The sequence below is a fragment of the Eutrigla gurnardus genome (assembly GCF_963514095.1).
Source record: "Eutrigla gurnardus genome assembly, chromosome: 10".
In the NCBI taxonomy this organism is placed as follows: Eukaryota; Metazoa; Chordata; class Actinopteri; order Perciformes; family Triglidae; genus Eutrigla; species Eutrigla gurnardus.
The window spans coordinates 20176936-20204645 of NC_139924.1; the positions used below are offsets into that span (position 1 = coordinate 20176936).

Consider the following 27710-nt stretch of genomic DNA (forward strand, 5'->3'; position numbering starts at 1 on the left):
GGTCTCAGTTTCAGTTGAAATCTTTTCAGTCACGATGAAGGCTCTCCCCACTTACCGGCTTTCTCGACAAGAGACCTGTTCTTCTGTTGTCAACACTGGAGGGGACTAATAAAGGTGATTTTAAATGGTTGGGGCCAGACGGTGTATATAACCATTATGCTTCGGCAAAAAACACGTGGGAGTCCTTCTGGCTTTTTCCATCAGCTCACGTGCAATCTATGCACTGAATAGTTGACGAGAACTTCTTTCAGTGTTTTAACCCTAGAACGTTACAGTTAGTAACACCATCGCTGACGTTGGGTATATTTTACCCAATATAATATACCAGATAAAAAATACTTCTCATCAAAATATATAAAAGTACCACAATACAAGGCACATCGAAGTACTCTAGTTCTTTTATTTGCCCCTATACAACGGCTCATAAAATGATAAAAAGGTATCATGGGGGGACCCTATAAAAAGGCTCTAAAATCAATGAAAAATTACTGAAATAGTCCTAAATATAAAAATAATGGTGCTAGGCACGTTCTTCGGTCCACCCATTCCTGGAACATGTGAGCCCTGTCCCCTGAAGTAATTTGCATTTTACCTGTCCCTGTCATGTAAATTGCCCGTAGAAAAAACGAGGGATGGGAGCAGGGAAACACGCCTTCCTTCGATGAGGTCAGTGAGCATCCTGAAGCTACGCAAGGACCCACGCAACTCAGACAGCAGCAACTCAATGAAAATCACATGACAACAACTGCGTGGGTGAAAATCCCCCGACATTCTAGAGTTAAAGTTTTCTGAAACGGAGAAACTTTTTCTCATGGCTGTCGCAAACAAGTATGGCAGCATTAGTCATTCACAAGAGCCATTGGAGGCCCCATTTTATACAGCACACTGAGGCAAATAAAGCTGACTCTCCACCTTTAGATTGAATCGATTAACTCTAGTGTTTGAGTGTCTATAGATGTCTGTGTGTGTGTGTGTGTGTGTGTGTGTGTGTGTGTGTGTGTGTGTGTGTGTGTGTGTGTGTGTGTGTGAAGGTCAGTCGTACAGTGACATACCGGAAAGGTGATTTGTTTTCTGTCTCCACAACCTGTCGGGCCAAACCCAAAGGAGTGTGTGTTTAAGCATAAGTGTGAAGGAATTTAGCGTTTCGTCTCTACATTATTGTGCCAGGTACAACCCAACCTAAGTCGTGGAATGAGGGGGAGGGAGAGAGAGAGAGAGAGAGATGAAGCAAGACAGAAACCAAGTGGGTGAGACGGTAAGAAAGACAAAGCTAATTTCCTCATTGGTAAAGATTGCACACATTGTACCCTTTCCTTCCTTCATGAAACAAACCCCATTCTTTGTAGAAAGGATTCACGTGCGCTCCACTAATGAGCGTATTGTGGTAAGAGAATGGCTTATTAAATGAGTCATGAACAGGGAAAGGTTGAGAACACCCCTCCCAGGAGTATGGTTGTCATCGCGTGCTATCATCATGTAGACGCAGGTAGGATGGTAAAACAGACACACCAAATGAGTCTGGACTTGTGCTGAAAATGAGTCCATCAGCGATGTCCAACATTCAATATGTTTGTTAATGTAAAGAGACAATGCCACAAAGGAGTCGTTGGAGGAGCAGCTAATACATGCCTGGTGTTCCAGCTAATTGCCCGGCAGCATCAAACGATTCACTGGTTTTCTTTTTTCTACTTTCCTACATTTACTTCTGGGCAACCACCAGAGCATTGGTACGGACTGGCAGCACACAGATGTTGTTCTGTTTGTCTGGGTGGGGAGAGTGATAACAGCGATGGCAACATTGCAAAAGTCAAGATTGGATTTGAGGATACAAAAATCTCATGATTAGACGTTCAAAATAGTCGATATGAAATTCATTTCTAGGCTTGTATAATGTTTATTTGTGGCTGTCATGTTGTTATTTCCTTACCCACAGTTGTATTCATAAGTGGCAGAATAATTTGGAGGGCCAATGTCTACACTCAAGACTAATTAACACAATTAGATTATCTGGAACCCCACTGTTGTTTTATCAGTTCAGCACTCGTGGCCATTCTCTACAATAAAATGGGATTATTTAGCTTGCCTAAAGAGACTGCCGTCTTTTAAATGTTAGTCAAACATGCTCTGCCCCCAACACTTGCATGCACACTCTAGGTCTGTCAGTCAGTAACTAAAGCTACACCCACGGGGATAGACTTTGATCAATGCCCCCACACACACACACACACACACACACACCAAGATGGAGAGTAACATATTCATAGTCATGAACAATCTCATCCAACAATCAAGCGAACCCAGACTGCAGTCACAGAGGCAGGCACACGCACCATCAACAAATTAAACAATGATCGACTGCAGTAATGCTGACATGTAAACAAGTGAATTGCTTCGGAGACAGACACGCCATAAGCGCACGACTGGAGGTAGTGCATTAAACATAATGGTGCATAATAAATGTTGGATAACACGATTCCTCTCTTACATAATAGATGAGTTCTCTCAAATCTCCGTTATGTGTGATTATATTTCTCATGGGGCAGCTAAGTGTCTGCCCAAATCATGCGACCCGAAGTGGTAAAGATTTTAATTTGATTTTATTAGAAAATCTTTTTATATATATATACACATATAAAAGCTCTATAACAAACACATACAGTGACATTTTAAACAATGTGATAAAATACTTCTGGCTTTATCTATTAAAAAAAATGACAAAAATACCTATAAACATATTTCTCAGTTATTACGTCACAAGTAAAACATTCTGTCACAAAAAGGAAGGAAGACAGGTGTTACAATCATTTGTTAGTAGACGCGGTGCATTCACAGACGAGAGGCATCGGGCTCTCGAGGACATTTTGTAGTCAAAGGGTTTTCAGATCTGACTGTGTGCTCCCACACAACACTCAGGATATGTGCGTCACGCGGTTGCTCGCTAACTGTTCAAGTATTTGGCCTTCAGACTTTAATGACAGCAACATCACATTTATGCTTTTTTTTTTTATCCAGGTAATAGAAAGTAACACAAAAGCCTTAATTTGGAGAATAAAAAATGACTTTGTAATGCGACGGCTGTGCATGAATGCAAGAGATATTATTCCGAATCACTTTGAATTGAAACGTTTTGCAAAAGTTAGGCACCCTCAAAGGTCTTTAAACGGCTCATCATGGCAGAAAACAACTTCCTCATTCGGATTTCTTTCAGTTGCATGTAAGTTGCTGATTATGCTGTCTTCCCGTACTTAACAAGAGATCCATGTTAAAACAACGGACAGTTATTGAGCACGGATTGACACCGACTCCCTTCGGGACCCTCTAGCACAGGCCAGCTTCAGGATTCATTTGATTCCTCTCGCCCGAAGGGCCTGCAGATAAAATCCAGCACTTGTTCCCTCATATTGATACTGGACTCTCTCAAAAGTAAAGGTACTCTCCTTTGGATCCTGATTCGAAGCCTTGATCTTCATCGCTCAATCTCTTTGTTCTTATTGGGAGACTTCTTATTTTCTTTCCGGCTTCCTCCCACTCCTGAACAATGCGCTTGTTTTAGACACAGCAGCAGCAGAAGCACTCTCTTCATCTAGTCTCCACTTGGCACGACCGTGGAACGTAATCCATGGGCACCATCTCGGCATCCGTCCGGCGAGTCTCCTCAGCGCTTCTGTCTCTCTGTCCGTCCCCACGTCCTCAGTCAGAGTCGTCGCCGCCAACGTCGTCGTCCGAGCTCGGGCCCTCCTCCTCTGAGGAGCTCGGGTCTTTGGTGCTGGCCTCTGAGATCATGCCGTCTGAACTGTCAATCTCTATGGATGTCTCTGATAGGTACAGGTGGAAGCTTCTCGATGGGTGGCTGGGACACACGCACGCACAGAGGTCAAAGGGAGGCATGCACCAGGGGGAGCAACATAGCACACACACACACACACACACACACACACACACACACACACACACACACAGACAGGGTGGGATATGAATCCATGCATGACACAATGATGAATTATTTATGTGTATGCATGTGCATACGTCACACAGAATGGGGACGGGACAAAGACGAGCAGACAGCACAAACACAGCAGCAGGGACAAAGGGTTAGTGTCACACAGGGTTAAGGCGTCCCAAGTGAAGAACGAGGATTGGATCGACGTCTCTGTTTACCCATCTGAGTAGGGTAAAAGTATTTCCTTCCTTCACCAAGTTTTTCGATGACAGAATGTTAGAAGTCTGAATTAATCTGATCGACCGGGACGACAGCGAAGTCGTCAGCTGAGGGAGCTTGGCTTTTTAAAGTGTGGGGAATACAGTGAGTAACAGTGTCGCAGCACCGTTTTGACAGTGACCAGTTTTGGAGCTTTTTACAGAAAGATCTGAAAACCCAAGAGAGAATCAAAGAAGTCCCACAATGCCCGGAAAAACAGCTCATTGTTCAAAACAGACAATCGTCCATCAGAGAGGCATCTAGTTGGTAATAAAATAGTTGCCACTTTATCAATGAAATTTAGAATTGATACTGAATTTATATTTATATTTATATATATTTTTTTATCATTATTTTTTTTACAAAACTACTGTATGGAAATGTCTGTTTTCAACTCGTGCTCTTCATCACGTTTTGATTATTTGATAGCACCTTGATCATTTCTGCAGGAATCTCAACATCAGGCCAATAACACCACAGAATCTCAGAAGAAGACAGCGATACAACTTCAGTAGCGAAACATAACAGAAAACACTGCCATCCTCTTGATTTTAGAAGAATCACAATAAAGTGGACAAGACAGCTGATATAACCGTTGAAATGACATCTGATAGATAGATAAAGTTATGTGGTTTCATAATGTGTCCCATCATCTGGTTATTCAAACAAAATTTCATAAGATGCTAGGAAGGCCCTTGTTCATTGTTCCACACTTTCTATTCTTCGTTGAAACAATATATCAAACATGCGGCTTATCCTGCATCGTTAGGGGTTGAAATGTATTAGTAGGGAAGTGAACAGCAGGAATACACCATTGTTTGACCTCTACATCATCAAAACTTTCAATCTAAACAGGAAATGTGTTTGGAAGCACATTTAGCTGAGGGAAAGATGAACTCATACTATAGTTGTTTCTCTCCAGAAATAAAAGGCACGTGGTGATATCATAAAAGCTACACAACAGTTTTAGTTGGCTTCCTACACAAAGGCACGTTGTCAATTGATCTCTGGTTAATGACAGCTGCCTATCAACTAGTCCAGGTTGTGGGTGGAGAGAAGGGAGGAAACATCCAGAAGGAAAAGAGCCCCAGGCCCCAAGAAGGAGCACCACATGCCCCGATCCCCAGAGTTAGATGGAGAGCGAGAGAGGAAGCGCGCAATTCTTCCGTTCCTCTCTCCACCTTCCTCTCCCTCGGTCTTTCTCCTGGTCTTACCACGCAGTGGGGTCTTTCCGCTCTTTGCGGGGCGCCTCCTCGTTCCCATCGCACTGTCGCTGTTTACTCTTCTTGCACCGCCTGCAGGACACGATGATGATGAGGAGGATGACCACGAAGGTGATGCCGCCCCCGATGGCCAACGCCAGAAGGAGAAGTTCAGAGAAAGAGGCTGCGGGTGAGAAGTAAACACAGGATTGCAGACTGACAACTGTGTTACACAAAAGCATATTTTGGATATCGGCATTATTTTATATACACGTTCTGTTGGTCAGTCTGCAGACATTCATGGTCCCCAGTGGATGAACATGACTTTGGGGATCATAGTGTCCAATCAATCAATTGGTACATAGATTCATGTCCCCCACAGGATTGTTTTCAGTATCATCAAATCAAATGTTCAATCATTTAATACTTTGGTTTGTGACTAAATAATTGCAGAACTAATGATATTCACTAGCCTCACTAATAAGCAAATATTAGCACTCTAACATATAATATGCAAAACATCAGCATGTTTGCATGTGCATTGTGAGTATGTTAGCATGTTGACATAAGACAAAACTGTAACTAAATACAGCTGCTAGCACACTGTAGACTCTTAGACTTGTTCACATGTTGTTGCCTGTTTCAGTATTTAAACAGAAGAAAATATGATATATAGGATGTTTATGTTCTGATCACACAAAAAGCCAGATAAAAATACCTCAATAGTTCCTCTCATAATAAGTAATTAATAAGAGAAATTAATGCCACGGCAAAGGCTGGATCTGTTCTGTAGCAACTTATTTTTTCAACTGTTTTTCAAATACTATTTTAACATTACTATTGATTGTCATTGATTTGAACATTTGCAGTCTTTTTAATTAAAATCTGCCAATGCTCTAATATGAAATTCATACGAAACAACATCTATTCTAAGAATATTGTAATTCAGTTGAATCCACTCGAGTAGATTCTCTGACATTTAAACATTTCATTAACTTGTGCCGTCCTCTTATTTGAGTGGAAATGATGTGGATATTTTCGGTAACACCAATAAAAGACTAATATATTCACTGTATATATGAGGAAATATTTTGTCTGAAAAATCAAAGCACTGACCTGTGGTGACGACACGGAGGCGAATCTCTCCAATCGCGCCGTGGACATCCGGCGGATTCTTCACCTGGCAGGTGTAAGTGCCGTTGTACGTGAACTTGACCTGCTGAATTATGATGGAGGCGTCACGGCCCATGACATCACCGGCCCAAGCAACACGTTTCCTGAAAATGCCGTCTAAAGGAGGATATGCCCGCTGTTGGAAGTGGAACACCTAAAAGAAAATTGATCGGTAGATTAGGGTGGAGCAATAATAGGTTGGATTGATTGGGTTGTCACAGATGGAAAGTCATAACGAGCTGAATCTGGAGAAGGAAGGTTATTCTCACAAAGACAGACAAGACAAAGACCCAGATACTGCTGTAGCTTTTTCTCTCTTTTCTCAATATGCACACACACGCACACACACACACACACACACACACACACACACACACACACACACACACACACACACACACACACACACACACACACACACACACACACACACACACACAGAGACACAAATACAGACACATGCAGGCTGGCTTGGATGCTCCGTAGGGAGCCGGATGACTCACCAACTCCTCATTCAGTTGGCTGAGGGGGTGGATGCTCCCTGACACAATGAGGAAGGTTTAAGGTTTGATCAAACTTTCTTGTGCATGCACACACACACACACACACACACACACACACTAACTCACCGACTCTTCTCGACCTGGTTTGAGGGGTCTGAAGGTCCAGGAGATGACGATAGTGTTGGGGTTGATGGCAGAGGAACTCTGGAATGTGCACTTCAGGCGAACATCCGTGCCGTTGACTGCCTCCATATCCCCAGATGTATAGATACGCATCCCGCTGACCTGCAGCACGCCTGCAACATACAAGCATGTGGCACAGCAGCACAGTTCAGATGCAGAATGCTGGGACTACAGAGCAAAATGAATACATTAATAAATGTATAAATAGGATAAATGGTTCGTGAAAGAAACACAAACAGATGCGGCATGAATTTGTCCTCATCATTATATTCCTGCCTGGCTGGTACATCCAGTGTACCCAGTGACCCTGCCTCCGCCTACGCAGCACTGCTGCAAGAAAAATCACTAACTCTAAGTTGTCACTATAACTGTATTAGATACATACAGTATGTAGTGAAATCCCACAGATTGGTCTGAATGCTGAACAAGATTAGATGTATGAGAGAGTCAGTAAGTGGATTCCTTCAAACATCTGCTTCATTACATCCTGAGAGTCCAAAGTGAGTTCAGTTCAGTAAACTAAATCTATGACATTTAATGAATAATAGCCACTTTAGCTGCACTATTGCAGGTGAGGCAGAGGCGAAACTGAGAGTCTGCCGTATATCATATGGATGCGGACTATATCAATCTTTACAGTAGGCTACGCGGTGGACCTATTAGATGGGAAATGAATGCACTGGAAGAGTGGAGAGGGATATTGGCAACGATTTGGCTTCTCCACATAATGATGGATGGAGGTCCCCAGAATGGAGTTAGCGCTGACACACACACACACACACACACACAAACACAAACACACATACACCCGTACAGACACACTCATGCACTCTGAGACAGGGACATGCTTAATGTTGAGTTTCTGTCTGGGGATCGGTCAACATCACATCGGGAGCCGATCACATCTCCCAGTGGCAGACTCCGGCTGTAGACACTTTTCTAGCATGGCATTTCATCATGTTTTCTCGACTTGACGGCATCCTAGAGGACACTTCAACATGTTTTCTCCACTGGAAGGGCATAGGCGAGGAAACTTTATCATGTTTTTCTAGAGGGCACATTATTGTGTTTTCTCTTCTGGAAGGGCATCTGGGGTTTTTATTTTTTATCATATAGGGTTAATTGAGGTAGATCCGGCCTTATTCTAAAGTGAGTGTGTGAATCTCTGTGGAAGTGTATGTGCAGTCTGTCTAGCCCAAAGTCACCTGGTCTATTTATAGAGAGAGCTCTATGTACACTAGTATTATCAGGAGCCATGTCTAGCCTTATTAAATTCAACGCCCATGCACATAGCAGACCGTCCGTCTGCAGCCACAGTGAGCTCAGGCTCGCTAGGATATATGAGGGCCCTACAGAACAAGCCAAACACTTAATGAGAGCTCTGACTATGAGAGACACAATGTGACATAGCTGTAGCTGCCGATTATTTAAAAAGATGGTTCGAGACTTGCACTTGTTTCACAGTGCTTACTACTATATTAAATCATATAATAAAGATTTTTAAACCCTGAAAAGTGGATTAGGCCTTATTCTTCTATTTAAGCTGTGGGTTAGGGGACATGAAGTGGGGTTTCCCATCATTTAATTACCACATAAGGTTCCAGGTATAGATTTAAGAAAAGTCCAGGGAAGGCAAATTGAACCACATTGTTACCCCAGCAATAGAATCACATGGGGCATTGAGGCAAGAGCTAGCAGGGAAAGCGTCAGCGGGAGGGGGGGCTTGTCTCCTCAGGCGGCGAGTTCTGGTCCTTATCAGGCTGGAGAGAGTTTCCTGTGGACTGGGATGAGAGAGTGGGGCGACTTGACGGCCCCCACGCAGCATTTAAAACAGGCAGGCTTCTCTCTCATCACAGGGCCCTGACAGCCTAATGTGTTTTAAATGAGCCCGATGAAACATGGGAGGAGTGAGCAATACGGGCACAGTTCACAAAGCAAGATATGTCCATCTTTGCAAATTGACTAATTTTTCAGACGGAAAATCGTTTTTTGCAATATATGCTTGTTTTTTTCTGCCTCAGAATCTTGAAAATAAAGCAGGTACTTCAATTTGTATTAATAAAAGCACACACTGTATATTATAGAATAATGCTTTGCAAGATGGACTTCAAAGGCTACAACCTTTCCTTTGCTTCCTCCTCTACTTGGCAGAGTGTATGGAAACGGTGGAGTTAATGGATTAAACTGCAGGTGTTTAGGATATTCATTGGGCAGATAACATCAGTGCTGGATGTCCCAGTACAGCCGGTAATAACTCCCTGTGCATATTTGTCAAAACAAAGCAGAAGAGCCACCAGGTAAAGGGCTCATATTCTATATTTTGTACAAAGGTTGACAAAGTGACAGAGGGGGATTGTTGTATATTCCATTGCATTGCAAACAAGTGTCTCCTTGCAAGCTTGTAATGTACGGTTTCTGTTTATAGTCATGCTAGTAGCATGGCTTAGGATGGCAATGCAGGCCTGTCGACACAGGCTAAAATATATCAGCAACTGTTCCAAGTTATTTCCATTCATTGTCCCCAGAAGATCAATCCTACCGATCCCCTGACTCTACATCCATCCATCCACATTGAAATGTCTCACCCACTATTGGCTAGATAGCCACAGAATTTGGTTCGATTACTTTGGTTTATGACCAAATACCTGCAAAGCTAAGGACATTCCCACCAGCCTTGGCTGCACTTGTTGTTCGTGCCAATTAGCAAATTAGCATGCTAACACGCTAAATTAGGAACATGGTAGATATTAGGCCTACATCTGTGAAACATCTGCATGTTAACATTGTGAGCATGTTAGCATGGTGCCTCAGAGCCACTAGCGTCTCTGTAGACTCTCTCTGTAATGACATTCATTAGTCATCAATTCAGTAGGCCAGTACACAGTCAGACCGCTCTGTTTTAACATCCTTATTCAATAGCGTATAGTGCGCATGGAGGATTAGCTGAGCAAAATAGAGCAATGTCTATCCCTCTCTACCAAATTGTTAAAGCTGATACAGTGAAATGATTCATCATGCTTCATACACCAGGAAAGACTGCCAGTCCTCCGGGCTATAACACCTCATTTCCAAACGTTTCCCCTGAACCAATCTATTTATGAATTTTTAAAAAAGCATTGCTAATCTCCTTTCCGTAACAAAAAAAGTAACCGCTATGCCATCCTTTGACGAAAGCTGAGCTGATTAAGAATTAAGGTTAATTAGGCATCTTTGAATGCTTAATGGTTATTAGCAGAATGACAGTTATGGGCTATGTACAGCACCTCAATTACAGTACTAATTTGTCCCTGAGGCTAAAAGTACATGATCGCTATTTAATTGGCCGATAGTGGGCACTAATTGCTGAGAAGGATGCAGAATTTGACTTACTAAGAGAAAGAGACGCACGAGATAAACGTGCGGAAATGAGAGGGTGAGCTTACAAGTGATGAAAGAGCAAGAGCAGTGTGATTGGGTAGATGAAGGAGCGAGCCCTGTATGGACAGAGCAAGAGGATATCAAAATGATGGAAAATGTGTTTCCCCACATAATTGCAGTCTGTAAGGAGGAGATAAGATAATGTGTTTGTTTGCTTGTTTGTGCATCCATTCTCCTACTGTGACGTGTCCGTCTGTCCGCTCCAAGTCGCTCACTTGTTTATGCCTGAACATCCTGCCCAGCCAGTGCTGACCACACCCAGCATCCAGAGACGAGGGAGAGAGAGAGCTTTCACGGCCTATTAAGATGGTGCTATGCACCCTACAGAGGAGGGAAGGGCCAGGGTACAGACACAAGTTTGTATCCTAATTATGTTTCAAATATTGCAGGCGTTGTCTAACATGCTGTAGTTGTCTTGCCTTAACTTGCAGCGCAATAAGGCCAAAAGCTACACATTTTATCCAACAATTCAAAATTTCTTTCAGGCTTATATATTTTTTTATATACACACCCTCATTAAAGTTATTAAATGCTGTGAAACGTGAAGGAGAATTGAAAGACTTTCACACGCAGGATGTCACCTCAGGTCGACTTCTTATCTAACATTGTATCTACATTGTCAAGGTTAGCTCCAGATGTTTCTATTTATGAACAGTATGGCATCAGGAATAACTGCAATAGGTCGTAAAGAAATATGTTCCATTGTTATATCGTGTGTGCATCGCATGTGTCGGGTTAGGAATCTCTCAGGGGGTTCACTGTTGGCACGAATCCACACACACACACACACACACACACACACACAGACACAGACACAGACACACACACACACACACACACACACACACACACACACACACACACACACACACACACACTCTCCATTAAATGTACCAGTGTTGGCATTGGTCCATAATATCTGTCAATATGTCCACTATATCACAATAAAGTGAACTTGATGAACCTTTAAAGCACTTGATTCTACCTGTCAACACAAGGGTCCGCGGTGGTACAATCTGCCCTGGTCCACTGGCCCGTCTCAAGCCAAAGAAGGCAAAGATCTACTGTAAAATAATCAAACCGACCCACTCCAGTATGATTAGGTTAGTTTGGCTTGGCAGTCGTCCAAAGATTGTATAAAAGCCTTGCAAAGGGGCATGAAAAATACCAAGCCGCCCCTACAATATTTCAACCAATGTCAACAGCGTAGGCAGGTTGAATACTGCATAACCTCTTCCATGTCTCAATGTGTCTTTAGTCTCACATTGCCAGATATATAGACTCTATGTGTTAGTGAGTGCAGTACAAAGGGCTGACAGAAGTCATTTTTTATTCTGCTATAGCTGAAAAAATGCAGGTTATACGACTGTTCTGTAAGCCCCACCCCCTTAGTTACTGTCATCATCTGTGGCTCTCTGGCTAGCACATCATTCTGTTAGCTCCATGCTAACGCTACATACATACAGCTGTAATACAGCTATATTTTAGTTTTACAGTAAGACATTTTATTTTTTATAAGCTTGAAGCCTAATTGGAGATTTAGATTTATGTTTTGCTGTTTGTATTTTCTATTATAATTACTATTTTTCAAACAAACAGACCTGTCTCATCAGATTTAGTTACTCTTCTTGGTTCACTTCTCCGAAAAGAAAAAAAAACAGCATTTTCAGGTCAGTCTGGGTGTGTTTCACACTGCAGAGAGGCATGTTTGGTATATTGAACATGTGTCATAACTGCTCAGCAAACATTCTCTGGTATTCTAAATATTTTGGCTTTGAATGTCTTAAAAAGTGATCCACGGAATGAACAAATCACGCGTTGCATCATTGCACAATCAAAATGTTTGTCAGTGTCTTTGTTTCGTCTTTAGCTTGAGGACTTCTTGATGCAGTTGCTCATAAATATGTTGATTTTTGGCAGCAAAGGGAAAGCAGAAGGAAAATAGCTTGTTTTTTAATCAAAAGTACATCCATGCAATCTGATTACCATGGGGATACCGATCAGTGTTTTAGAGGTGTTTCCTTTACATTATACGCCAGACCTGATTTTTCCATTGGCAAAGAGGATGTTAAGTCTTCTTGGACTTTAAGAGAAGGGGGGAGGAAACACTGCAGGAGACATCCAGCCGTTGGCACAGCTCTCTGAATCAGGAAATTGGTTTCATTACATTATTTCCTAGACGGTGTGTTTGTGCCTTTCCTCTCTTCATTATGGCTCAGAGACAAAGGGCGACCACTGGAGGAAACCTGATTCTCTGTTGCGCCGGTTTTGAAGGAAACACTTAGGACAGGACCGAACACACAAAGAGCCCATGGGTTACAAAGACCCTCTTCTCTCCTTTGTGAGAGGTTTCACAGGCCCAGGTTAGTATTAGTTTTTTATCAACAAGGCCTGCCTTTCATGCGGGGCAGGACCGAGGGCTGGGAATCTCAGGTTCAGGTAACAGTGTGTTTGCAGAGGAGGAGGACATGGACTTGAGGGAGAGTGTAAGCGTTGAGTGGTGTTTTGGGAAGGGAGGGAACCCTTGAGACGGACATAACTGTGAAACATACTGTGCTCTACATTTTCTCTAAGCTGCTCTTCCGTTCATTCCACTCACATTTGCGCCAATACAAGCAAATACAATGTAAGGCCCAAGGTATGTGTCCGCATAGTTTTTTATGTACTCACTCTGTCTGGGCTCCTTAGTTCCACATAGAGGAAATATTTATGCTACAGCATAACAGTATATTGGTACAATAGTGCACTTGTGTAAATAGTTTGGGGAAGGTCTTTTCCTGTTTCATGGCGATGCCTGAGTGCACAAAACTTGTTTCGTAAAGAAATGGTTTCCCCGATTAGAAGTTGACTAGCCTGAGACCAGACCTCAACGCCTTTGGGGATGAACTGGAACATATCAGTGACTTTTAAAGCTGTAGATTTATGGCATGCAACAATCACATATAGGTGTAATATTCAGACATGCACGCACTTGTGGACGTGTCATTTATCATCAAAGTAACCATGCACACATACCAGAGCATAAATAGGATTCTACCTCTCTTTCCCTTCTCTCAACACAATATTCAGTCCCTATCTGTATCTGTTTTGCTGCTTAGCTCTCGGTTTCTGCACTCCGCACACTCCCAACAGATCACTTGTCAATCAGACTTCCCTTGGATGTTCTGTTGAGAATGACTGTCTGCAGCCGGCACTGTTTTCTTTCATCCATACAATATTCATACAATCCTGGCTCATGCTTATTACTTCAAAACGTAAGCTGAAGCATGAAATGTATCACTACCAGAGAGATGTACCAGACACCGGGTGTTTAGAGCAGCGGATCTAAAAGCTTCCATTGAATGGTTTATGGGGAACTGCTCTTTGTTCATAAAAACAAAACAAAAAAATGTCTTTGTGTGAAAATTTAGAAAACTGTGTTCGAATAGCCTCTAACCATCAGTCCAAACACAGATCAAGCATCAATCTCTTTGACTAACTCGCTCTTCCCTCCCTCTCGCCCCTGCAGCTTCCTCCAGACCAATTGTAATTCATCAGGCTGCGGCGGCCGGAGGAAACGTGTAGTGGGTGAGTGAGGATAAGAGTTTAATCCATCAAACCCCTTCCACTCCCACATTGCAGCTGACTCAACAACTTCTCCCTGGGATTACAAACTCCTGAGGGGGGGTCCGACGCGTTCGTTTCCATCCAGCACACCCACAGGCTTCTGTTGGAAGGACGGTTCAATCCTCAAAAGACTTGCTTATTTACTACGAAGCTAATCTCGGCGTATGTTTAGTGTCCTGCAGAGGTTTGAGTCAGACTGAATCGAGGCCCCGCTGTGACTTCCACCTCTGCTGCTGAGCAGAAGAATACATTAGCAAATGACAATATACTGTATACACAGATCAGAAACCGTACTGTGGACACGGTGCAGGCCTCTGCCTTAAAGGGGCACGCTACCAATTTCACAAATACAGATCGGTCTCTTTTCAAAACAATACTACATTTTACCTCTTACAAATGGAAAGTTGAATCTTTGAGTAATTAAAGACACCCATTTTTACATTCTACGCACTATCAGCGCGTCACGTTTTGTCTGGATTGACTATTTTAATCAATCCAGCTGTCTACGCAGGTCGGGGAAAAGATAGATTTCGCATTCCAGGATGTTATTTGCGGCCGCATTGGCAGCTGTTCAGCAAAAGCTCTAAAGTTACAAAGAGTTTACAAGGCATATCATGAAAGATGATACTTAGTTACATTTTAGAGCATGTAGGTGTCCGGTGTTTCTGGAACTTCAACCATACAAGGGACTAAAATGCTGGACCTCTGCTGCGGTGGTTTAGACGTTCATTTGAAGATGTGTTTTGCGTGAGTTCCCAGACGTCATGAAAGCGTACTGGTAAATTATCGGAGAGCAATTCACAGTCAGGCCAAAACTAGAAATGCTCAAAGTAGCGTCTCTCTTCAATCCATCACTATGTAGCTACTGTAACTAAGCAAAAACAGGAACTGGCTAGTCGTTTGGAGTGTGCCAGAGCTAGACTGACACCAAAACCAGAAAAGCCCTGTAGTACATGTCAGTCACGCAGGCTTCAATAGAAATGAATAGCCGTTGGAGGAAACACTTGCACCTGTCCTTCACTCGCTCCGCCCCTTCTCTCCTCCACTTACACTCTCATGCATTTAATTGCTGGCTGCAGTGTCAGATAATCAGCGGGCAATACCGGATAAGTAGCTGCCTCTGCTGCTCTTTATGTATTTCTGGGAAATTCTATCCTCACAACTGCTCTGCATTTAATCACTAATTGTTAACTGATGGCGAGTTATTGTGAAACTCCCCTCCCCTTTCCTGCAGATGAGATGACTCTGAAAAATGGGAATATGTTGATTTATCTCATATGCCATAAACCCAGCCGAGGCGTTGCTCTAGCTGGAAGATCCACTTGTTTACCATAGCTCACTGTGAAACGAGTGACCAGCCAACAGAGTGTAAGAATGCACATGCAGAAAACCCCCGCCCACAGATATGTAGTATTTACACAGATTCAGATGAACGCTAAACGTTGTGCGTGCAACCTCGGATTAACCTACATATGCGTTACGAATCCCTGTTTACATTTAGAGCCGAGCGCAGACTTGTGGTTTAAACGTGCCTTTGCTTTCGCGCTCAAACACTTCACAGGTGCACTCTGGGCCCGCCTTCAATCAAGGATTGGCATTTACTTGCACATGATCATGTCATTGTCAGCTCTACACGCCCCAAAGGCAATCCTGTCAACGGAACACAAAGGCCATACATCCTCCTAGGTGTGTCAACACAATACAGCGCATCAGGATCTGCAGCCGCGCTTTTGTTGTCCTGAACTCTTATTGTGGCGAGATAAGAGGCGGCGTGGCAGAGAGATACCCGCTATATTCCAGTAAACAGACACAAGAGGCTGCTCATCTGCTGTAGTTAGACTGAAGCCTACGACAATCAGTAAATTCCTGGTGTGTGTGTGTGTGTGTGTGTGTGTGTGTGTGTGTGTGTGTGTGTCTGTGCGTGTGCCAAACCTGTAAATCAGGACAGGTTGGCACACGTCAGCCATGTGAGCATTTCAGAGTTCTGGTTCAGCAAGAAAGTGTTAGAGGAAGACAAAGAGGCTTGAAGAAAAAACACAAAAAGAAAGAAGACAGACTAATCGTCAACAGCAGGGGATCAAAACAATTTAAAGAAAAGATTTCTAGCCTCCTGTCTGCGTTTTGGTGGAGAATTGAGAATAATCTATCTAATCTGGTCTGAACTGTTCCAACTAATCTCCTGTTTGTTTTCTGCTTGTGTTCTTTTTCCAATGAGCCAGCTATAGTGAGCTCCTGAGTTGTTATTACCGGCTTTGAATCCAATGTTTTACAGTAAGCTGGAACCAAATGTCATACATCTTTTATCTTTATCAAATTTCTGAAATACAGACATGAACGTGGCATTTTCTATAACTTCAAAATGTAAATGTTGTCTGGACATTGAAGGTTCCAACGTCACTTTTCTCCCTTAAATTTGTCAACAGCTCAAAACAAGTGTCGGAAGTGTTTCTCTCTGGGCAAAGAGGGCAAATGCCCCAGGGCCCCAAACAACCAGTTGCCCTAAAGGCCCAACAGTAAGGGTCTTATTGTTTTAAGTCAGTTGATTAGTTGCAAATGTACACCCATAAAGTAGATTCTGTATTTGTATTTAATGTTTTGGCCCTGTCTTGCAAAGGGGTCTAGTTTAAAGACTATGTAGAAAATCATGTTGCGGTACATGATTTTAGTGTGACCGGCTTTGATATCGCTCCGGACAGAAATTCCATTCTAGGGCCGTGAAAAGACCAAAACATTTCTCCCAAGCGCATCTTGACACAAATTGATTTGGAGTACTCAGGGAAGAAAAACTAAAATTACCAAAATGCACAAAGGAGAAATGTGTTTATCTTTAAGAGTGATGAGGGATTTGAACCACTGCAACACTGATTATATTTGGAGGGGGAGAGAGAGAGAGAGATTGTTCCCTTTCCCCCCACATCGTATCTCCTTAAAATAGGCAGCGAGTCTTGCAAATGCACACTAATGGTCTTTGATCAGTGCGGTGAATGTCAAAAGAGTGGCGGGCTGATTGCATGTTGTGCTGCTTTAACGTCACAGCGTATCTGTGTACCTAAAGGGGGAGGATTGGTGAGAAAGGGTTATTTTTGCACAAATAATTGCAATTTCACACCACACATGAAAATGAGATGTGCCATTTTGCCAACACAATAAAGCCAAAAGGGAAGGGAAGCGACTAGAGCACGACAGATATGATGCTGCTGAGCTGTAATCAGCTCCAACATGCCGTTATTTGATTATCCATCCATATATCCACACAGCACACCATCCTGCTCAGACTGTCAGCCGGTAATGGCTGATCTGCAGGCACATGCTCCTTGTAAACACAAGCAGCTTGCTACTATAGTGGATCCCCGCATGGTGCTTTGGCAGTGGATAGACACGTTCAATCAATATAATCCACTTAAGGGGGATGGCCGCAGATTACCCCTCCAAGGTTAAACAGCCCGGTCGCGTCCGCTGAAAGGAATCGCCACTAATTCGTGATATTAAAACACGTTCCATTAGCGGACAGCTAGAACAATCAGATGTCTTTTAGGGTTTGTTCTCCTTGTTGTTTGTATCCGACACATTTGTTATGATTCAACCTGACATATCCTGGAGCGGAAACAGGTTGGACTTATCTGCGTCCAGCCGGGCCACTTCGCGGTCTCTGTGAACGTAAGTGCGCGGATGCACATTAATAGGCAGGAAAAGGAGTAGTGAGGTTGCGTGAAACCCAAAACACAATGTGGGCAGGATTCAATGGGCCCTACTGTAAAAAGCCATCATGTCGCCAGACACTTTGCGGCTGTTTTATGACAGGAATCCTTCGGCGACGCATCCACGGCGCCACCGTGCCAAGTTCTCCACTTCCCCGTGACGCACGACGGGCGCGCAGAGATGCGGGTTAGGGGTCCCTGCGGAGCTTTCACTAGTGGACAAACAAGCTGGGTCTTCTCTTCTACTTTGAAACGCGATTGTCGGGAAAGTCTAAGAACGACCATTGTGTTACATCAAAGATCACTCTTGGGATGTGGAACAAAAACACTGCCAATGTCATGTTTTTTGGGGGGGAAACCCAGATACGAGCAGATATATCTGTTAAACTGTATGTAATTATCATTATTATTTTAAATAATTATGTATAACTATCACATGAGGAGCATAGTAACCAAAACAACTTTAACTTTAAAACACACACTGGGATCAATCACACTAGACTGTGCGATGCCAACAACAAATAAACAACACTGAACAACACTTGTATTTACATTCATTGAAAATGATGTTTTCCCCTTTGATTTATTCACTCACAAGTAAACCGGGGGTCTCACCTGAAGCTGCGAGTCCAGACAGGACTGTGAGGAAATAGAGCCCCTTTACGCACATTGGATGGACTGTAAGGTTGTCCGATAAGCAAGAGACCTGGGAGTCAGACTCCACCGCCGACTCCTAAAGACTGGAGACCCTTCCGATGAGACTTTGGATCCTCCTTGGAGAAGGGGTCAAAACACGAAGTTATATACGCCGAGTCCTCTCCTCCACTTTGTCTCCAAAGACGCGTCCCAACTCGCCGATGCACTCGTACATCTTATTTAAGCACCCTCCCACCACATTTTCGGGCGGAGTAACAAAGTCATTACACTCTCCTCGCTGCCTTCATATTCTCTCTCTCTCTCTCTCTCTCTCTCTCTCTCTCTCTCTCTCTCTCTCACGCACGCATGTTAGACGTGAAGACGACACATACCTGATGCTCGTCCAACCTGTTCTGCTGCTGCGTAACATCCCAAAGCTGTTGCGCAAAAAGGTCGGCGTTGTGTTTGGAAACAACGCTCAAAATCCGCGATGCTACAATGATCTCATGTTCTGTGATCTGATATGTCACGCTACAACGTGACGACATGACACGAGGTGACAACATAGGCCACTTAGTGACGTTTTGTCATCATGCCGGGTTTTTGTATGTTTAATATATTGTCCAATTTGGATTCTCTTAAATGTTTCGGGGCTTTTATTCATCTGATTCCATTTGAATGGTTAGGTATAATGAGATAAATTGAGTTGGTCAGAGAGACAGGATGGTTAAAGGGAAATTCCACTTTACCAGCTCAAATAGATCTATTTTTTAAATAAGAACTGGCTCCATGTTTGAACCACTTGGGGGCAGAGCTGCACTTTGATGGATACTACATCTCTGTGATTCTTGTCTGCCAGAATGATCAAGGAGGCCGCTCTATTCAGCTCGCAACATGGCTGACAACATGTTTTATGGAAGTTTTTTTACCAAGTGAAAATGTGTGATGATCATGTGTGTGTTCTGAATGTTAACTCCACAAAGTGTCATGTGGTAACACTGACAAACAGCGTCATACACAGTGTATTAATCATCCATAAGTTAACCTGTTAAAAGCAGCTTTTATTTTTGATTGTTTCTGATCAAGATTCAATCAGGAATCACATTCTAAATCAAAAGGAATAAATTAGTTTATTTCTACATAATATACTAATTCGCTCAAACTGAATCCAGGTTGACTTCATTTTGAGGTGCCTGAATGTATCTTGAAGAAAAAAGAAAAAAAAAAAAAAAACGTTTCCTGTGGGGTGTAACGTGCATATTTCAGAGCGAGAGAGAGAGAGAGAGAGAGAGAGAGAGAGAGAGAGAGAGAGAGAGAGAGAGAGAGAGAAACAATAATATCTTGTTCCTTGAATCTGTTTGTCTTATTGGACAGGAAGCTTGATTTTTATAAAACTTTGTAGTGTTTACATTCACCGATCTGATCTATAGAGTAGAAAGCTCTGGAAACAACAACATGGATGTCCGGGCCACGCTCGCCCTCCTCCTTCTGTTCGTCGCTTATGTCGAGGCTGCTCGAGGTGAATATCAGTGGTTCATTTTATTGTATTTTATTTGAATTCATATTGTATAACCATAATATTTCAATATGTCGGTTTGGATTCAGAACAACACAAATTTGGAAAAAACTTTTAAGAGCCAACGCTCCAATTGCCAGTGTTTCATTTCTGTACATGAACTGCTGCGTTGAATAGTTTTCTCTGAATGTTTCACATTCCCTCTACTGTGTTCTTCTGTCTTAGTTTTGATTCACTTTTTTTGTAGCACCTTTGCCTGATTTGATTTTGATCCCTAGTGGGGTTTTTTTTGTCATCAATTTTCTTTTTGTCCTTATTGAGAGCTCTTATTTGAGACCATTGAATCTCTGTGTATATACAATATCATCATGATGTAAGGCATAGTTACACAGACATAACAATGGGTAGAGTCTTGGAAAAATCTAATGAAATGATATATGAAATGATGAAATGAAAATAACCAGAAAGAATGGTCCTGATGAAATGATGAAAGCAAGTGCACTGAAGTTAACTTGCCATCTGTCCTTGTGTTTTAAACTCCAGTAGAATTCTGGGGGGAAACTGTCACCATGACCTGTCCTGGAAACGGGACATGGTTCAATAAAAAAAAAGAAGAAATACCACATAAAGGAGAAACATATGACTTCCCATACAACAGCAAAAGCAAAGGCTTATACTTCTGTGAATACCCGGTTGGTACAGAAACTCCTAAAACATATTATTTCTACGTGAAAGGAAAGGGTGAGTAAGAAAAAATCATCTGCGCTAATTGTCCTCAATGAGTTTTCACTCAGTTCAACTGTTTGTCTTTGTCCTCTAGCGTGTAAAAACTGCTTTGAGCTGGACGCGGAGCTTGTGCTGGTGGCCATTGTTATGGACATAGTGTGTACGACAATTGTGATGTTGATTATCTACTGGTGGACCAAGAAGAAGACCTCAGCCAGACTCACTTCCACTTCCACGGGTAAGAATGCACTCAAGCTCAAAGAACATGAGTGACTTTTCATATCTGACTTCTGGACGGAGTTGAAGGTTATAATGACTGGAACCACTTGTGTGTCGTGCATCTTTTTATTTATGTTGATGCATGATGATTTTTCAGTGAGACTCATCTGCAGCTGAGAAATCACATCGTGCATCTGTACTCGTGCACCTGATGCAGCTTTTGCTAATTCACATTTCTGTTATTATAACTCGGTACATTTACTCAATAACAGTACACTTTTGAGGTACTTGCACTTTACTTGGGTATTGTCTTGTTTTATTCTACTTTATACGCACATGTCAGGGAGAAATATCACAATTTAAGATTTTTGATAAAATATGTCTTGCTGTTATAGATGAAGCTACCCATCACAGGGTCATTAAAACGAACATGATAATACTTTTGTACTTCTACTTAAGTATGTCTATACTGCGGTCTAACTGCTTTTACTCAAGTAAATGTTCTGAATACTTTTTCTTCTAAGTATTCATAGTGTGGACTCACTTTACTTGTAAAAAAGCATCATTTGTGAGTGTGTGTGCTCACAGCTAAGTGTGACTGCACCGTGATCGGAAATAACACATTTCTGTCTTCCTCTTCTAGCACCTGTTCGTTCAGGAGGCCGGTCTCAACCAGCCCAATCGTCTCACTATGAAGTAGGTATCGTATGTGCGCTCCAATCTCAGATGCATTTTATGTTTGGATTTTGTTGCATTTCCCGCAGGGTGACTTAAAAATGAGGCGTGGCGGTGATCTTGAATCGCGCTCCAAAGCTCACTATTTAACATTCTATCATTTGTTTAAGCCGTGTATGCTTTTAAAGACTCCAGGAAGTCACTGTGTCCAGCCAAGCAATACTCAGTGTACTACTTCTCTAAAAAAAAACAAAAAAACTAAACAATCTAAGTGAACACAGTCAATATGATTGAAAATCTATTTTCAAGGCATTATGTGATTGACCTAACACTGTTTGTGCTGTGTTCCGGCAGCCACTGAACATTCACACTCGCTCCGAGGGTGCATACTCTGTCGTGAACAGGATGGGATAAGTCACCGGACTGCGCCAGGCCACTGGTTTAAAGGCTGCACAGACGAAGGCAGACAATCGCAAAAGACATACATCAGTCATGTTCCCGGCATGCAAACACCGGCTTTTGCTCTCTTGAATTTGAATGCTTGCTTGACCCAAATGGCAAAAAACAACTCATTTTCTCACGTCCCCCTGGTGCTATCTAGCCAGGCAGTGTAGGTTTAGGTATGCTTCCACCGCTACACAGCTGAATAGCATTTAGTGTGGTTTTCATTGTATTAAAAAAGGAGAACGGTACATTATTCAGAGGAACAGGGACCATTTCTGAAGGTATTTCTGCAATGACCAGGTCGTCGGTGGAAAGGTCATGTAGAGATTGTGATTTGATAGGCTAACATAATATATATTGACACATTGCTTCGTGCTTATGAGGAAAATAAATGCACAAAGAGGATTACAAATTGGTGTGATGCTAATCTTCAATGTATTTATCCTCACAATAATCCATCAACTAAACCTTTCCACTGACCTGAGTCATTGTTTATGCCTTGACACCAAATGGAGTGTGTTAAAAATTGAGAGTGCGTGAATAAAATGTCCGGTTTCTTTGAGAATTATGACTGAAAACTGCAACTTGAACAAAAGACACAAAGCCAAAGCACCAATAAAGTCCACGGTGTTTTCTTTGACACTGAACAAACCATTTCAATTCATGTCTAGTGTATTGTTGAAGAGGCAGAAATCACTTTTTTTTCTGCATTTGAAGTGAGAAAATAATCAAATGTTGCTTTTTTTGTTTTTAATATACATGATGTACATACAATATTCTATCATACTGGTGTTAATTAAATGATATGTTTTGGCAGCTAGTCGTAGTGTTGTACTGGACTGTATTACATTGAGGTGTTTCTAATATTGTAACACAAAATGCTGACAAAAATAGTACAAAAAGAAGGGAAAAACCTACCTGTAAATATGACCTCAGTAAGAAACATATAATTGAGCATGTTCAATAAGTTCGCCAACAACGTAGCATTATTAGCTCCGTAGTATTGATAGTAGAGCAGCTGTGGATGATTGCATAGGTGTACTGAGTGGCCACTGTGTATTTATGTCTTTGTGTTTGTGACCCTTTAATATAAAACGTTAGCAATGAGAGTAAAATCAAATAAAAATCATCCGGATGGAGGGATGACGATACACCTGTTTTCTGTACATATGTTTGTCGTTTTAAGTTTCAACTTGCAGGTCTGTCGCATGTCACTAATAAATGACCACATTCAACCCCTGCTCTGCTCGTCTCCTCTGACTCACGGGCGGAAACGATACTGAGATAGAACTGTATATGTGATCAAAGCCGCAGCTCATATCCGTAGCACACCCACACGAGCACGATCACCATCCACATGTCCTCATCGCTATCTCTTATCCCTTGTGCGAGTGTCTTTGAAAACCTCTGACATATCTCTGCAAAGTGTCTCGGTGCATCAACGTGTTATTGCGTACCCAAAGTACGCACGATGGAAATGTGTCATCGATGTTTTGTGCAGCATGTTTTTCCCGGCAGTGGGAAACATGAGGTCACGTAAATAGTTCTCCTTTATGCAGACGACTAATGACTAAGTTAATTGTACTGCACACAGTTGAGGTGTAGTTTTTTAGCGGAAAAAACTCCCACGCTCAGTTATCATCACCTGACATCAGCTGTATGTTGTTTCGGATTGTCTTCAAGTCAAACCGTTCCCGCACACAGAGCCACATCTGCTCGAGAGCATGCGGTTGTGTGAGCAAACAGCCGTCTTGAGAGTGTGTGTGTGTGTGTGTGTGTGTGTGTGTGTGTGTGTGTGTGTGTGTGTGCAGCAGTGTGTTTTCGCCTGTGTGGGTCGATCAGAGTTGTGTTTCTGAGCTGAGCTGCCTGGGCTCTGTTGTTTGATCTCTCTTCCCTTCCTCAGGTAGAAAAGTGCAGTTGATAGCTTTGTCACAGTGGTGCCAAGAAGAAGAAGAAGAGGAAGAAGAAGAAGAAGAGGAAGAAGAAGAAGAAGAAGAAGAAGAAGAAGAAGAAGAAGAAGAAGAAGAAGAAGAAGAAGAAGAAAGAGAAGAAGAAGGCACTGATCAAAGAATTTAAGATTTAAGATTATCTGACATGGTGGGGAGCTTCCTCTCAGACAGTTTCTTTCCTCCTCCTCTTGGTACTACTTTTTCCACCTTCCTCTCTGCTCTTCTCTTTACCCTTCTTGTGTAATTCTTTCTCAATTGTCTCTACATTTTCGCCTGTTTGGGTGCAACAGGCTGAAAAGAAAATACAGCATCAACACCAAGTAGTGAAAGCAGTATTCAGTATATGTACCAATACAATGTCAAAACCCTCCATTACCAGTAAGATGCATTGCGTTCCTGAAGGCTCAAGTTGAAGAAAACACATGCAAATAGAAACAACTTCACTGACGGCGTATTAGGGCCACTGTAGGAAAAAAAACAAAAAAACAAACGGAGCCGAGAGAGGTGGGCAATATTCGGAGAAAAAGTTGCACATTTCCTAGTTAAAAGTGGCAAATTTGCTAGTTTAATACGATGCTAACAACCGGCATTTACTCCCATGAATGTTGGTGTGTATTAATTAGAAGAATAAATGTGACATTCATGGGAAGTTAGCTAGAATAAATGCCGGTTGTCAACATCGTAATAAACGAGCAAATTTGTGATGCATGCAGATGGGACACACAGTGCTTGTTGTCGTTTGTGTATTACTGTGTATATTCAGCTATCGAAATTATCTCGTAAGCGGGAACCATGTTTCATACATTTTCAAAAGAGCATAAACAACATTCAGAGCGTTTTACTATTTTACTATTTAGTATGAAATAGATATAGGTGGAGTAATGTCTCCATTAGCTGTTAATGAAGTCGCTCTTCCTCTGTGTCCGTTGTTATCTAAGCCCATGCTTCGATGGCATAGCCAGGACGGACACACACGTCTTTGAATGCATGTTTGTGCATGCGAGCGTACCTCACAGCCGCTGCTCTGGTTCCCCCTCAGGTAAAAGTTTGTACTGCTCACACTGTGAGCATCATTAGCTATGAGCTCAGGCATCGCCATTTTGAAAGTCACTGAGAGGAAAATCAAAATGCTCTCATTCTCGTATTATGCACATTTAAGTATAATCTTAACATGTAAAGCAATTAGTAATCATAGTTGTCAAATAAATGCAGCGTAGTAAAAAGCACAATATCTATGAAATATCCTGGGGTAGTAGCAGAACCGTACCCATGTAGGCCTGCAGTACTAGAGTTCATGTAATTTGTTTTTCTGAGACACTGGCTATAGCTGCAAAAATGACACGATAAGCACAATTTTTACTGCTCAGTTTTTGTTTATTTTGCATCATGATTATGTCACTTTTGTTCAAACAGACACTTCATTTTAAGTCATGCTGTGAGGTGGCTGCAGAGAAAAACATGCATGATGAATGAAAATACCACATCTGGCAGTTCAAATGCTAAGAAATACTGAACTATGACATACTGTACCAAGTCACTCATGTGACCGGTCTATTGAGAGCAATATCTTACAGGCAACGGTGACAAGAAATCACAACATAAAAGCTAATACAGTATCATACAGAGCAAATTACATCAGGGATGAGCGACACCCATAACAGAGTGTTCAGCTGGGGGAGGGCTGGGGTCTATTTTCTGTTTAGCACATCGTAGGCCGTTTCTTTCTGACGACCATTCAGAGGCTGAGGGAGGAGAGACGTGGGGGAAAAGTTCGATTTATTATTTATAAATGTGAAAGTCACATATTCACATTGAAATGATTTCACATTTCAGTTTACCTGGTAGAGATCATTGGGGGTTCTTCTCACTTCATTTGGAACAAGATGCTGTCTATCGGAGCCTGGGGATAGATGTATTGATTATATGAATGTATAACGAATCAACAAACAGAGAGAGAAGTAGGTATGTCGGTAGGTGTTACTTTTTTTGTGAGAGGGGACTGGATGGATCCGAGTCTGAGAAGCAATGAGGTAGACAGCCACCCCTACCACTATCGTAGCCACCACGTTTCCTGTAATCATTCCCACGAGTGAAAGCTTATCAAGCTCTATGCAGTTGTCACAGGCTGGACACGCACAAGCATGAAAGACACAAACACCGGTGGTTTAAGTATGATTGTCTTCAAGAAATGCTGCATTTATTACAATGTAAATAGAAGCAATACAAGTATAAAAGTACACAAAAAACATAATAAAAAATGCAGTCTTGCTGCAGAACTTACACCGAAATTTCACGTAAATTTTGGGGTCTTTTTCGCTATTTCCATCACTGTCGGCGGGACCCTCACATGCATACTCTTTTGTATTCCCGTCTTCGTATGGCAATGATAAAACAGATCCACCTCCTGGTTCTACGACATAACCGTCACTACACATCAGCTTTATCCCATCGGGGAGGTCGCTCACTGCCAACTTAGCGGCTGTGAAAAAGACAGATTTAAACAAAATTATTTCACTCATGTAGTTTCTATCATGCAACTTAACTGTCAAAGCAGCTTCTCACCTTTAACACTGACAGGCGCTGTGGGAGACATTTGGAAAGAAACATTTACTTAAATGAAGGTGGCGAACTGCTATTGAAATAATATTTTTCTTTTTTCTTGAACCCCAACTGACATTAAGATGTTTGAAGGCCTACCTGTCAGTGTCCAAAGCAGCAGCAAACACACGGGCAAGACCAATTGACATTTCATGGTGAGTTTACTGTTCCGAGCTCTGCTGTGGACAGGAGGAGATATTTCACATCATCAGATTCAGAGAAAACAGCAAGGGCGCCATTTTCTACTCTCATGTGGACCATTTTATTCAACTTATTGTAACGGATAACCGACGATGGAAGACAGAATTTAGGATGTTATTTCAAGAAAAAGAGACATGTTAGCTAATCTTTAATACAAACACTGACTTTGGGTTCAGTTTATTTGACCTAAATCATGTGTATTATTTGTTCCCCATTAAAAGCTCACACACAACACAAGTGGGAGCTGAATTAAAAATGCAGCAAATTTGAAATAAATGTACTGACCTCAAAATAAAGAGCTGCCGTGTGTCTGCTGCCAAAGCATCCAGTCTCTGTCTGTTGGAGTGTCTCTGTGTGTGTGTGTGTGTGTGTGTGTGTGTGTGTGTGTGTGTGTGTGTGTGTGTGTGTGTGTGTGTGTGACGGAAGTGAGTGTGATTGGTTTACTTTCTGTCCCTGACTTTGTTGATTTCTACATGTGGAGGTCTCTTTGTCTCTGCGACTTCCTGCAAATGACACTGGTGGAATATAGAGCACATTTAATTACTTTTGATTGAGTATTTCCATTTCGTGACTCATATTTTTCTACTTCGCTTAAATTCAGAGGGAACCTCCCCCCCCCCCCCTCCCCTACATCTATTTGAATGCTTTTATTACTTCACAAATTATCATTTTACATACCAAAATATGATGCATTTTTGTCATATGATGCACTGTTATGGATTCCATTGCTCAAACTAGATCCAAATTCACAAACCTGATAAGGTGC

The 27710-nt window shown here is 42.1% G+C and overlaps 3 protein-coding genes across 7 annotated transcripts; 1 reads left to right on the forward strand and 2 right to left on the reverse strand.

The window, feature by feature from the left end:
• Positions 1–2578: 2578 nt before the first annotated feature.
• LOC311019423 (myelin protein zero-like protein 2) lies at positions 2579–18843 on the reverse strand. Of its 2 annotated transcripts, XM_084018835.1 has the most exons (5): positions 18596–18837; positions 7203–7372; positions 6517–6727; positions 5413–5584; positions 2579–3850 (listed from the first exon to the last, which is right to left on the reverse strand). In XM_084018835.1, the coding sequence occupies exons 1-5, from the start codon at positions 18648–18650 to the stop codon at positions 3691–3693; spliced, it is 768 nt and encodes a 255-aa protein (XP_083874961.1). In that variant the 5' UTR covers positions 18651–18837; the 3' UTR covers positions 2579–3690. The 2 variants fall into 2 exon arrangements, with proteins under 2 accessions (XP_083874961.1, XP_083874962.1); XM_084018836.1 differs by lacking the exon at positions 2579–3850 and having other exon boundaries at positions 4528–5493; positions 18596–18843.
• Positions 18844–19925: 1082 nt separating this feature from the next.
• LOC311019857 (T-cell surface glycoprotein CD3 epsilon chain-like) lies at positions 19926–23431 on the forward strand. The gene is made up of 5 exons (XM_084019469.1): positions 19926–20135; positions 20676–20873; positions 20953–21096; positions 21721–21773; positions 22107–23431. Exons 1-5 carry the CDS (start codon positions 20072–20074, stop codon positions 22164–22166), a joined length of 519 nt encoding a protein of 172 aa, XP_083875595.1. The 5' UTR covers positions 19926–20071; the 3' UTR covers positions 22167–23431.
• Positions 23432–25498: 2067 nt separating this feature from the next.
• Positions 25499–27370, reverse strand: LOC311019921 (T-cell surface glycoprotein CD3 gamma chain). Of its 4 annotated transcripts, none has more exons than XM_084019584.1 (7): positions 27230–27370; positions 26843–26919; positions 26708–26725; positions 26427–26624; positions 26127–26270; positions 25984–26045; positions 25499–25887 (listed from the first exon to the last, which is right to left on the reverse strand). In XM_084019584.1, exons 2-7 carry the CDS (start codon positions 26895–26897, stop codon positions 25834–25836), a joined length of 531 nt encoding a protein of 176 aa, XP_083875710.1. In that variant the 5' UTR covers positions 26898–26919; positions 27230–27370; the 3' UTR covers positions 25499–25833. The 4 variants fall into 4 exon arrangements, with proteins under 4 accessions (XP_083875710.1, XP_083875709.1, XP_083875712.1 ...); XM_084019583.1 differs by having other exon boundaries at positions 26843–26922; positions 27230–27362; XM_084019586.1 differs by lacking the exon at positions 26708–26725 and having other exon boundaries at positions 27230–27369.
• Between the last annotated feature and the right edge of the window lie 340 nt (positions 27371–27710).